This window comes from Silene latifolia, chromosome Y (assembly GCF_048544455.1).
Source record: "Silene latifolia isolate original U9 population chromosome Y, ASM4854445v1, whole genome shotgun sequence".
NCBI classification, from domain to species: Eukaryota; Viridiplantae; Streptophyta; class Magnoliopsida; order Caryophyllales; family Caryophyllaceae; genus Silene; species Silene latifolia.
In genome coordinates this window covers 300,194,669-300,208,384 of record NC_133538.1, presented here as the reverse complement: position 1 = coordinate 300,208,384, position 13,716 = coordinate 300,194,669, and the positions used below count along the sequence as shown (strand labels likewise).

General features: G+C 38.1%; 1 protein-coding gene across 1 annotated transcript; it reads right to left on the bottom strand.

Moving 5' to 3' along the window:
• Positions 1–174: 174 nt before the first annotated feature.
• LOC141626811 (metal transporter Nramp3.2-like) lies at positions 175–9,996 on the bottom strand. Its single transcript, XM_074440445.1, has 5 exons — positions 9,630–9,996; positions 7,670–8,243; positions 6,377–6,513; positions 5,641–6,293; positions 175–785 (listed from the first exon to the last, which is right to left on the bottom strand). Exons 1-5 carry the CDS (start codon positions 9,646–9,648, stop codon positions 564–566), a joined length of 1,605 nt encoding a protein of 534 aa, XP_074296546.1. The 5' UTR covers positions 9,649–9,996; the 3' UTR covers positions 175–563.
• Between the last annotated feature and the right edge of the window lie 3,720 nt (positions 9,997–13,716).

The following is a 13,716-nucleotide window of genomic DNA, read 5'->3' as shown; positions in this document are numbered from 1 at the left end:
ACTAGGTCCATTTTGGACCGTTTGGAACGACTGAAGGTGCACTAGTTCCTGATGTTGATTTTACTTTACTTTTTTATTTTGATTATTTTTTTGTCCTTATTCAAGACCTAGCCCTTATTAGACCTACCTATAAACGTAGTCTTATAACCAAAAAAAGAGGGAGTGAAACGACAGAATCAGGAATTTGCTCATCTATTCTGTGGCTAACAAAGTTATAAGCAGCAAATTTTGCCAATATTCAGAACATCGTGCTGGGAAATTATTGGTATTGTACATTTTCAGCCGAGAAACTCAACGCTCAGCAGAAGGCACTAATTGATCTCCCTGTTCTAGTTTAGGGAGCGAATGTACTATAAATGCTACAAAATTTTCTAGTTACATATGGCACAAAGATGATAAATGACTGCATGCTGTGGACTCTGTACAAATCTGGGCTTCCTGAGAAGAACATAGAGCACGAGTATGGGCCAGGTTCTCAGTAATTTCTTGAGATTTTGGATGTTAAGCATAAATTTTCAGCCTTGTCTGATAAACTAATGTTCACTTAAGTCAATATAGACCAGTTACTTGATCAAAGTGAGGGAAGTCTTCTGGTCACTGAACCTCATCCATGATGGCAAGGTAATGCTCCTCGAGATTAGGTATAAAACAAAAAGGACATAGGCCACTGTGAAAACACAAACTATGGAGCCAAGTACTACCCCTCTTGCTTCACCGGAGAAGAATCCCACCATCAGATATCCGTTTATCACAATCACAAGGCCGGCTACAAGCCATGCCAGTGTCTGCATGCACAAAAAAAAACAGGTATCTAGTTAGTCTTTGGTCGAAAATCAAGTTTCCCAGCAGAACGTTCCTGCTATGACAGGTACTGCCTAATATTATTAGCACAGATGCCAGCTAGCTTAGGCTGGTAAAACAATTAAGTGGTGATGTTCACGACTAGCGTTTGAAATTCGTCATTATCGAAATTGTCCTTTCACTCAACTTCTGAGAAGCTGATATTGAACAGTACACATACTTATTGATTTCTCTATCCCTTATATTACATGTTGCGCACTTGGGAATTACACCACACTTGACAACCAGTACATGAAAGATTGAAAGTTTATCTCCTCAATCTGTATCACATATTGCTTCATGAATATGGTATGGAGAGAAGTATATGGTTCATACTGACATCCATGCTAACTGCTTAGGCATGGGTATGATGAACATAGATCCAAGATTTTTTGACGAGTGACTCTTTATACTTGAATCTAATACTGATAGCAGACTTAGTGAAAAGTTTGGTTTTATAAAAGAAGCTACAAATAGTTAGCTAGATGGATGCAGGAAAGGACATATGAAGACTAATGACTGTGCGAATGATAATAATTCAGTTTAACAAATGGAAGAAAAGCTAACTTGACCAAGTTCATTGTCAAATCAAATAAATAGGTCATAGAAATTTGTTCATCCATTAAATAGTAGCCCTTATAAATACAAGGACAACATCAGAGCTTTAATCCCAAAATAATTTGGAGTCGGCTGACATAAATCATCATTTAGAACCTTTTATGGGTGAGCGCACACCTTAAAATGCGAATAGAAAAGGGAAAATGAAAAACAAATGGAGAGCAAAAATGTAATGCAAAGTCAAGTTAAACTTACAGGTTTAAAAATCGAATTCCGGATTTCTTTTATAAAAACTTAAAATTTAAATCGAGAGAAAAAATTAAAACGACTTTGAAAACCGAAATATAATTAAGGATCCGGAATGCCTTAAAAATAAACCAAGTAAAATATATAAGAAAGTGGTTGGTAAAAAAGTGTAATAAAGGAGAGAAAAACAAATAATTTAATTTTTTTAAATTAAATAAAAACACTAAATATGTCGGAAAAACAACAAATACTAAAAATCCACATGTATCCTTTCCCTCCAGTGTGCCCTCTCCGTCACCATACTCTCCTCAAACCCCAGAAATCTCATATCGTGCTCTATCACTCTCAACCATGTCTGTCTTGGTCTTCCTCTACCTCTAGGGACCTTTTTTGTTCTCCAAGTCTCCAGCCTCCTAACGGGTGCGTCCATAGGTCTCCTTCTCACATGGCCAAACCATCTTAGTCGGTTTTTCATCATCTTGTCCTCTATTGGGGCCATTTTTACCTTTTCCCTAATCACCTCATTCCTTAATCGATCTTTCCTTGTATGTCCGCACATCCACCTCCAACATACGCAACTCCGCCACACTCATCTTTTGAATGTGACAATGTTTCACAGCCCAACACTTGAACCGTAAAGTAAGGCAGGCTTAATTGTCGTGCGATAAAATTTTCCCTTTAATCTTTGGGGCATATCTTTGTCGCATAAAAACCCTAAAGCACTCTTCCATTTCAACCATCCCGCTTTAATTCTGTGAGCCACATCTCCGTCTAACTCCCCATCTTTTTGAATAATAGATCCTAGATATCTGAAGAAATCTGACCCCTAACCACATTCCCATCGAAAATAATACTACCTGCATCTGTCGATCTCAACCCCGCCACCTTAGTGAACTGACACTTCAGTCTTACTCCTACTCAGCCTAAACCCACGAGTCTCCAAAGTCTACCTCCAGAATTACAACTTTCTCTCCACTCCTCTTTCGTCTCATCAATCAACACAATATAATCAGCAAACATCATACACCAAGGGATGTCGTCCTGAATATCCCTTGTCAACTCATCCATAACTATAGCAAAGAGAAAAGGACTGAGTGCAGAATCTTAATGCACCCCGATGGTAATGGGAAATTCTTCCGTTCTCCCAACATTAGTGCGGACACTTGCACTAGTCCCCTCATACATGTCCTTTATGAGGTCAATATATTTTTGAGACACGCCCTTTCTCGCCAAAGCCCACCAAAGTACTTCTCTTGGTACCCTATCATATGCCTTTTTCAAGTCCATATGCAAGTCCTTCTTCTTGTCCCGATGGTGTTCCATCAACTGTCTCATGATAAAAATCGCATCCATAGTCTATCTCCCGGGCATAAATCCAAATTGGTTATCCGAGATGTCTACACATCTCCTAAGCCTTTGCTCGATTATCCGCTCCCATAACTTCATCGTATGACTCATAAGTTTAATTCCCCGATAGTTGGAACACTCTTGAACATCACCTTTGTTCTTGTACAAAGGGACAAGAGTGCTTCTCCTCCAAGCTGATGCCATCTTGTTGCTCCTCCAAATCTTGTTGAAGAGCATGGTTACCCATTCGATCCCTTTCTCCCTGAATCACCTCCAAACTTCTATGGGTATACCATCCGGTCCCTCTGCTTTCTTTGACCCCATCTTCCTTAACGCCTTTCTAACTTCACTCTTTTGTATTCTACGCACAAATTCCCGATTAGCCATGCTTGGTGTTACTTCTACATCCCCAAAACCTTGTTCCTGATGTCCATTGAATAAAATATCAAAGTAAGAACTCCATCTTGCCTTTATTTCGTTATCCTGAACCAGAACCTTGTCGTCCATATCTTTCACACACCTAACTCTCCCAATATCTCTCGTCTTTCGGTCTCTTATGCGAGCCAGTTTATAGATATCCTTCTCTCCTTCTCTCGTGTCCAACCTGGCATACACTTCTTAGTTAACTTTTGCCCTCGCATCTCGTACTGCCTTTTTATCTCGTACTGCCTTTTTAGCTGCTCGTCTAGCCTCCTTGTACTTTTCAAAGTTCTCATCACTAATGCATTTCCCCAAAACCTTATAGCATTCACGTTTTGTCTTTATCGCTTGTCTCACCTCATCGTTCCACCAAGATGTGTCCTTACTTATGGTCTATTCCCTTTAGATTCCCTTAACACCTCCCTCGCCAAATTCTTTACAACATGCTCCAATTTATCCCACGTTGCATCAATATCTTTCTCCTTGCAATCCGACCAAATATCGCTACTTCCAACCTTATCCAAAAACACTTGTTGGTTTTCCCCTTGTAGCTTCCACCACTTGATTCGTGCCTCACCGATTATCTTTTTCTTCCTCAAGTCTCTCTTACCCCGAAAATCAAGCACCACTAGTCTATGTTAGTCTATGTTGTGTTGCGGTACTTTCCCCGGGTATGACCTTGCAATCGGTGTACTCTTTCCTCCACACATTCCTTACCAAAAGGAAGTCAATTTGACTAGCATTTCCTCCACTCCTATAAGTCACCAAATGAGAGTGTCTTTTCTCGAACCATGTGTTCATTACACCCAAGTCATATACAACAACAACATCCGAGCCTTAATCCCAAAAAATGATTTGGGGTCGGCTGACATGAATCATCCTTTCGAACCGTCCATCGGTGAACGCACGCCTCAAAATGCGAATAAAAAGGGAAAATGAAAAACAAAAAGGAAGAACGAAAATGTAATGGAAAGTCAAGGTTAACTTAGGGGTTTTAAAATCGAATTCCTGATTTCTTTTATAAAAACTTAAAATTTAAATCGAGAGAAAAGATTAAAACGATTTTTAAAAACCGAAATAGAATTAAGGATCCGGAATGAACCAAGTAAAAACTATAAGAAGGTGGTTGGTAAAAAAGTGTAATAAAGGAGAGAAGAATAAATAATTTAATTTCTTTAAATTAAATAAAAAACACTAAATATGTAAAAAAACATCAAATACTAAAAATCCACATGTATCATTTCCCTCCATTGTGCCCTCTCCGTCACCATACTTTCCTCAAGCCCCAGAAATCTCATATCGTGCTCTATCACTCTCAACCATGTCTTTCTCGATCTTCCTCTATCTTTAGGGACCTTTTCTGTTCTCCAAGTCTCCGGCCTCCTAACTGGCGCGTCCATAGGTCTCCTTCTCACATGGCCAAACCATCTTAGTCGGTTTTCCATCATCTTGTCCTCTATTGGCGCCACTTTTACCTTTTCCCTAATCACCTCATTTCACCCAAGTCATATGCCAAAGCAAAATCTAATATGTCACTTCCTGCTTCATTTCTCTCCCCGAACCCAAAACCCCCATGAATGCTCTTGAAGCCAACTCGACTAGTACCCACATGCCCATTAAGGTCACCACCAATGATCAATTTCTCTCCAATAGGGACTCGTTCTACAACCTCTTCCAGATCTTCCCAGACGAAAAGAAGCATCCAAACCTACTTGAGGTGCGTAAGCACTTATAACAGTCACCACCTCATCCCCGACTACAAGCTTAATGCTCATGATCCTATCACTCTTTCTTGATACTTCTACCACATCATCGAAGTAATCTTTATCAATGACAATACCCACTCTATTACGACTTTTGTCTTTACCCGTGTACCAAAGCTTATAACCCCAATACGCTATCACCCTTGCTTTATCTCCGACCCACTTTGTCTCTTGTAGACACATTATATGCACTCTCCTCCTTTTCATAACCTCCCCTACCTCGGCTAATCTCCCTGTCAAAGAGCCGACATTCCAAGTACCAAAACGTAACCTACTACCCTTCCTAAAGTCATGTCCTGATTTCTTTACCCGCTCTTGAGCATGATTCCTAAATCCAAACCTATTTGACACCACACCCATACTTCGAGGTGGCGCGCCGCTTTTGGGCGACGACCAATTTTGGGCCTTATAAATGACAAATAATAATTCCAGCAAGCAGACGGCACAGTCAATGAAGTTAGCATACCTTGAGTACATGGCCAATTTTGAAATCACCCATAATCTCTTCCTTGGAAACCAAGTAGAGGAGGGGAATGAGAGCGAAGGGAATCTGGATGGACTGAAGAACATTTAGCCATTCATTAAGCGAGTCTAGCATATCATCTGACGTATCAAAGAGGAGGGCAACAATAATAGTTGGGATAATTGCACAACTTCGTGTGATTAGTGACCGTATCCATTTCTTCACCCTGAGGTTCAGGAAACCTCCCATAATAAATTGTCCGGCATAAGTACCGGTTAAAGTACTGCTTTGACCAGCAGCCAACAAACCAATGCCCCATATGTACAAAATTGGGAACAAACCTTCTCCGTACTTCTCTTGAAGGTAATGCCCAGCATTAGCGAGTCCTATACTGTTAGCTTCCGGTGTTCCATAAAACGATTTTGCAAAAACAGTAGTCACAAAGAGATTAATGATGAAAGAGACAACTAGGGCAAACGTCGACTCAATCGAGTAATAATTAAGAGCCTCTTGAACCCGACCTCGCTTTTTGTGGTCAATATCTCTTGACTGTACCAAAGCAGAATGTAAGAACACGTTATGAGGCATGATTATGCAGCCCACAACTCCCACAGCTTGTTGTATTGTCTTTGAACTCAATTTTGGAACCACAACCCCTGAAATAATATGCACACGTTAAAACTCTTTGTGACTGGCATAATGTCTGTTTTCAAGGGAGGAAAGGTTTGAGGGGACTCACCAACAAGGAGCTCGGAACCACTCGGCTTTGTGTCATCAACCATCCAAGCAAAAGAAAGAGCCATCGTTGCGATAAAGACTGCAAAAACTGCTTCCAGTTTCCTCACACCATAATTTTCAAGAAATAGAAACAGGAAACTGCAAGAGAACCACAAAAGCCCCAAGGTCAGTATTCAGCAGCCTAAACCATATACTTAGCCACTTTAGATCATTGTTCATCAAGAAGCTATCATGACAAAACTACATATGAAATGTCCTATTAATTTTATGTGTCTACTGTTCATAATATTTTGACAGCTAGCCAGCATACGGTCAATGGTTTAATACAGTATGAAATTCGTACTATCAACAATCAAGTAGAAATCATTTCATTTTATTTATATTCTCAGATGAATGGAAAGACTCTCATCAGACGGTCAAAGTGCTTCTTAATGAAAATGCCTCAAAAGGATCCTGCTCCAGCAGGAATAAGGGGAATCCACGTGTGCACCTCCTGGCATAAACTAACCAAGAGACTGTTTGCCTTTATCATTGCAATAGCAATGAATTTTTGTTTTCACACAGGACGTCAATGAAGCCGCAACATTTTTCATATAAACAAATTTCTCTTCATCATGTAATCCAACCAACAAGATTCGTAGTCTGACTTTTTCTTTTCTTGATTTAGAAGGAGGGGTCTTGTTGCAATATTATGGTACTGACAATTAACATGTGTAAGACATTTTGCACCTCACATCTAGTGAAACACATGCTCTAACCTGGGTGCCAGATAGTGGAGGTATTCCAATTCCCAACACTTATCTTTCTTTTCTACTTTAAACATCATAGAGAATCAAATACTTTATACACATAAGATATAACCATATAGAGCAAGCCTAAAAAACTACAACGACCACTGCTGTGATTCTATCCACCAAACAAAAGTAATACACATGCCATCAAAGAATTAGTTATGATCAAACACGCAACTAAGAAGAACTCCAGTAAAATTTCTGCGAATAATTAGATATTAACTGACACCACAATTCCCAAATAATACTAGAAGTATCTCGTCTAAAAAATAACAAACAAACATCAACAAATACAATCTGTACATACAATATAAGTGCTTAGTAAGCATTTTGAATGAAAATTTTACCAACTACAAAGCAAATCAAACAGCTAAATGGGACTAGACAAACAATATCAGCTTGCTCAGTCATCATAATCTGTTTACATCAAGTAGGATTAATCGCAAATCTACTTTATTTGAATAATATAAAAATATAGAAGTACGACTAGAAAAAGGAAGTACCAGTCAAGGGCTGTGATGAGAACCCCAGACCAAAGAGGCAAAACCCCACGGCTCAAAATATTGATAGCAATAGCACTTCCAATAACCTCCTGAATATCTGACCCGATTAGGGCAAGCTCAGCCATGACCCACAACAACAACCTGGCCCAATTCGGGTACTCATCCCGGCAATGCTCTGCCAAGTGACGACCCGTGGCAACACCAAGCCGGGCTGAGAGAAGCTGGATAAGCAAGCCCATAGCTGTGGCCCACATCAGCAGCCACAACAGAGAGTAGCCAGCTATAGCCCCAGCTTGCAAGTCTCCCTCCAAGTTTCCTGGATCTAAGAACCCTATGCTCATTAGAAGCCCAGGTCCTGTGAAAAACCACAGTTTCTTCCATGAAAATGGTAGTGGTTCGACATCATATAATGAAGGGTGGTTGTATGTGGAGTTGTTTAAATCTACCATGTGGACCTTCTCACTTTCTTCTTCTTCATTGTGGCTTAAAAGCGGAATTTCCTGAGTGTCCTTCCCCTTTTTATCGGGGGGGGGGGGGCTTTCGACTTCAAAGCTGGAAATCTTCTCCATCTCTCCTAAAGGTTAACACATTTTGTCAAGAGATGTAATTTGGTTGTCAATCAGGCAAACCTTCGTACTCGTAAAAGTTAAAACTATACTAGCAATGCTAAACCACGTATGCTAGAGCCTATATACAAAATATAATATATTCCCTGCATCCCAAAATTCGAATTTATACTTGAATACTGTTCTCAAAGCGCTGTCTGACTTTAACCAATGACTTTTTTTCTCATAATTATAAATCATAACTAGCAATACAAAAGCTGCAGTCTCAAATAATTACCAGACAAGAAAAAGAAAGGCCTATGCTCATTCGAGTATAGACATCAACCAAGCCTATATGATTTTGGGTGACAAAAACCATGTATAGCGTAGTTCATTGATTCATTGAATCATTGAATAATGAAGTTTGCCTTACTCGCAAAATGAATATTATCTGCCACCCTCTACATTTCCAATTTCACAAATTGCGTTCACGAATTAGCTTAGGCCTCTTAAACAAGAATTCCAGAACACCCATTCCACTTACTTTTCTGGTATGGTTTACTCAAAATATCTGGTTGAGCACGATTTTTAGGTTTTGGCTTTTGTGGCAAGCTTTCACAAATCCATATTCTTACCCACCACCCTAACCGTTAAAACTTAGCATATCTTCATTTCTCATCGTCAGTTTAAATCGCATGCCCAAGCTTAAAAATCAGTGAGACATTAGCCAAAATGCGCTCAGGGTGCCTCATGTAGTCATGTGCGACATGTTGCACCCTTGTTATAAGGTTCATCACTAAGCAAAGTCGATATTTTTCATATAAATCTATAACTCGTTCCCTTCATGTTGCCTCTTTATCCCCACTTTCCATGTTCGCACTCTTTAAAATCCAAAAAGAGTATTGCCATACAATATCTTAATTCAAAAATACAAATTTGCCGGCAAAAACAGTGTCTCTCACACACATGAGGCACACGCCTTGATTTCACCCCGTCGCCTTAAAATCTAAATTATCATCCAAATTTTCACGTTTTAAACATGATATCCTACATAACAACTAACTTCCCTCTCAAAAACCCCACCACATAACCCGATTTCAGCTTCGTTTTTTCGTGTGATACTCTGTATCACTATTTGATGCATTCAAGAGTGGCTCTAATCCTTCGAAAACTCTAACTTTCGACTCGTAATTCTCTAAAATTTGTTTTCATTTAGCTTAAAGCTGTTTTTTTTCTAACATTGATCCAATTTCTGATGCCAAAGTTGACTCTAAAAAGAAAATAGATAACTATTGACGGGGTATGAAATAAATTAGCTCAAATTCCATTAAACTAATCCAGAAAAACGATGGAACAAAGGAACATTAATTACACAGATCAACGATAATGAATTGAGATTTAGATTGAAATCATACCTGGAGAAGACGACAGCATTAATTCTAGGTTTAATACAATTGATTTCCGATAATGACGAACTGAAAATAAGGTGACTAAAAATTTATAATTGATCTGATTTCTGAGAATAACAAATACAAATTGTAGATTCCAAACTGATTCTGGATTAATCAGGGCAATGAAATTGTGGGATTGAATTGCCGACGTTTAGATTAGGGTCAAATTAATTGAATTAAAAGTGACTTAATATGAGGATAATAGTAGCTAATTGAGGGAAAGGAAGTACTCTATCTGGGAAGGTTGATAACAAAAGTTCCTCCCCTCGAAGTGCGTACTCCGTATCTCTCAGATCAACGACGTATTAACGAGATATGGGCAGTGTAACTTGTTAATAAAGCCAACAAACATCAATATCAATACGGCCAAATTACCAAATTGGTTCCCTTCAAAAAAAAAAATACCAAATTGGTAAAAAAGTAAGGGTTGTTGGACGGATTGGTAAAAAAAGTCTCAGTTGGGACAAATTGGTAAAAAAGAAATTGAGTGTAGGACGAATTGGTAAAAAAACTAATTAAATGATATTTAGACCAAATAAAAAAATAGATGATAATATTAAATATTTTTAATGAATAAATAATTGGTCAATAGTATATGTAAACAATTTTTCCAATACCTAATATATATCTTCAATTTGAATTTCTATTCACTTGAAACTACATTTACTACATTGTACTCTAATTCAACTTGCATAATCATATATCGAGCTAAATCGATCAAACCGGGCTAATTATTACGAGTGTTAGCGGTGGAAAATAATATACAACGGTTTTGATATAACTTCGATTTATACAAGTTTTCGTACATAAGAATTAAGAGTTTTTTTTTCCTTAAAATCTTATCGGGACCTAGTAGGACACAGTCGAAAATGTTTTTTTTTTCCAAAAAAAAAAAGGTAATCGAAATTAGAAAAACAAGTAATCAAAAGTTAGAAAACAGTAAGATACTACATACCAAGAAATTGTGTACGCAATTTAACCGGGTACTTGTAAACTATATTCCAATTAAACAGGGTTGGATCTGTACAGTAACATTTAAGATTTTAGGATTTTAAAACCGTATAATTAAGTAAACCGTATTTGTTCACCACAACGAGTGGTGGCCTAGCGTAATATGAATCAATTCAGAATATAGATTGTCCATCTAGATGTAGAACAAGTATTGTTGATTATAGTTCAATATTGAACTTTGGTCGAGAAATAATAGGTAAAACAAAATTAGCACATATTGATTAAGAACACTTACTTTGATTTTTTATTTAAATTTTGACTTAAATATTACTTAAAATCATTTTTTAATCAATATGGAACAAAACCTTAATTTTTTTTACCAATTTGTCTTATACCCAACTTTTTATTTACCAATTCCTCCCAACTAAGACTTTTTTTACCAATTTGTCCAACTAACCCTACTTTTTTTTACCAATTTGGTGGTTTAGCCATATCAATACCAATCAATCAATATCAATATCAATATCAATAGGAAGCTTTTTTCGAGCGCGCTTACAGAGAGTCCAACTTTTACGAACTTCCTAAAATTAAAATAAATATAAAATTTAACAAAAAAATGTATGGTTATAGTAGTCGTATCCTATTAGACGTTGGGCATTAAAGAATTTCAATGTGAGTCTACTTCCAAATGCTAATCATATAGTTTCAGTGGGAGTCTATTTCAAAAAAGCTATGAAGCTATGACTCTGTTTGGTAAATGGCATATTGGCCAAATTTCAGCATATTGGAGAGGTTTAGCATGTTTGACTTACGAATATGTTATTTAAAGCGTTTGATTAATGGCATATTGAAATAGCATATTGGGGTCAAATATGCTATTTTGCAATATGCTGCTCCTACTAGCATATTGGGTTAGCGGATTAGAAAAGAAAAAAAATGTCTTCTTTACCCTCTTAAAAATTACTAACCTTCCTTTTATATATTTAATAAATAATTTGTTTATATCCTTATTTGTCATTTTACAAAGAATCGAAATAATCTGCTAATCTAAAACTGTCAATTACCAAACACCTCTAAAATAATTCTGCTAAATAAATCTGCTCGTCAAACCTGTTAAATCATTCTGCTAGACAAATATGCTTTCTAAATATGCTTCTACTAATATTAATCCGCTATTTACCAAACAGGGCAGAATGATTTATAACCAAATTTATACATGTTTCCTATATTGTTATTTTACGTTAATTTATAACCACTACTCATGTTATTTTTATATTGTTTATGAAAGTGGTTGATGGGTTTTGGTAATCATATTTTCAAATTTAAATGTTGTTGAGGAAGCAAATAGTGGCAATGCATGTACCAAACTAGATGGAGAATAAACGTTATGGAAATCAAATAGACAAGTTTGCACGAGTCCGTTATAGATTCGTTTGGTTTATTTTATGAACGAGTAAGTCTCATCCTATATTGAAAATAATTTTAATGGATAAAAAATAAGATTTATAGGTGATGACTTAATTTAATATCATCAGAACAATTAATTCAGGGATTTGTCTCGGTGATTTTCGAGCAAAAGCCTTCCGGAGCAGCCACCAATACCATTCATTGCTTGGCCTTTGTCTCAGTTCCGAAACCAAAAAAACGAAGCTGCCAAGTCGCACCACAGCCGAACCAGCAACAACATTGCTTCAGTCTTCATCAATTCGCACCACCTGCTGTTCTCCTTCTACCCTGTTCTCGTCTCTCGCATCTCCGACGGCCTGCCACCGCCAGCCATAGAAGCTCAAAGATGAAACACGGCTCCTTTATTGGTGCGTACCTGTTGCACCACCATGCACCAATACGCCCACAATTTGCTTCAACACGGGGCTCCACGACAACAAGCAGCAACATCACTGTAACACCCCCTCATACCAAGGTACCTTAACAAGGACTACCCTAGCATGAAAGGCTGTTACAATCTCAGTTTGCCCGAGGTTAGTATATCAAAAGCAACAATCCAAAACACATTTATTAAAGTATAAAAGAACAATGTTTAAATCGTCTCAAAGAAGCTCCAAACCAAAGTGCTGTTATAAATCAACAACTATAAAAGACAACTAAAACTCTTGACAGCGAAAGCTAAGCTTGTGTGGTGATTCCCCATGACTGCCCCAAAGCTAAACGACTGCATCACCTGTCACAATCTGCTCACCATCCCCGAATGGATCACCACAGATTTTTTAAAACAATAACGGGGTCAGTTACTGAATAATTAAAGTAAGACAGGTACAATAAGCAACCAGCTGATCATCCTCCTCCTCCGGTCTCCCGATCTCACACAGTAACCGATTACACACCGAAGTGTGTAGCCCTACCAGATTACCCATCGCAACAGATAATCCTCGCCGCCATTAGGGGACCGCAGCCAATCTCCACCTAAGTCCCGCTCATCAACGAGCGATATCCCTATCCCTTAATGTGCACATCCCCTCCCGTGGCGGGTTCCACGGAGGGCGAACTAGGGTGTGAAGCCACTCCCGCAAGTGACTCCACAACAATCGTCACAACATCAACACTATCACCGAACCAACACTCCAACGATGATCAGCAGACAAACAATCGTATGCAAAACAACATAATCTCAAATCAATTAAACAGGAACTGAGTTGGGAAACCCTACCTTTTCGCAATCCGCTATGCTGCAATCAATCATACAATATGCATAACAAATACCACATCGTCACCTACAACAATGATAATCAACAATCAACACACATATGATGACCAAACCCTTAAACCCCCAAATTAACCCAAACTAGGGTTATTAACTTATAAGAACGACAATAGATCAATAAGGATAAGACACTTACTACGACGATTGACACGGAATAAGATGCTAGAACCCACAATCGACGACCTTTGCCTTGGAATTGATGAAGATGATTAGAGGAGAATGAAACGTGGTTTATGTTTTGGAAGAAATGACTTTAGAAATTGACGAACGATTATATATAATCTCTAATCATTTTAATCAAAACCGCGGAAATAACACCCGTCAGACCGGATACTAGGTCGAGTATAGACTATACTCGGCCGAGTACCCTCTACTCGGTCG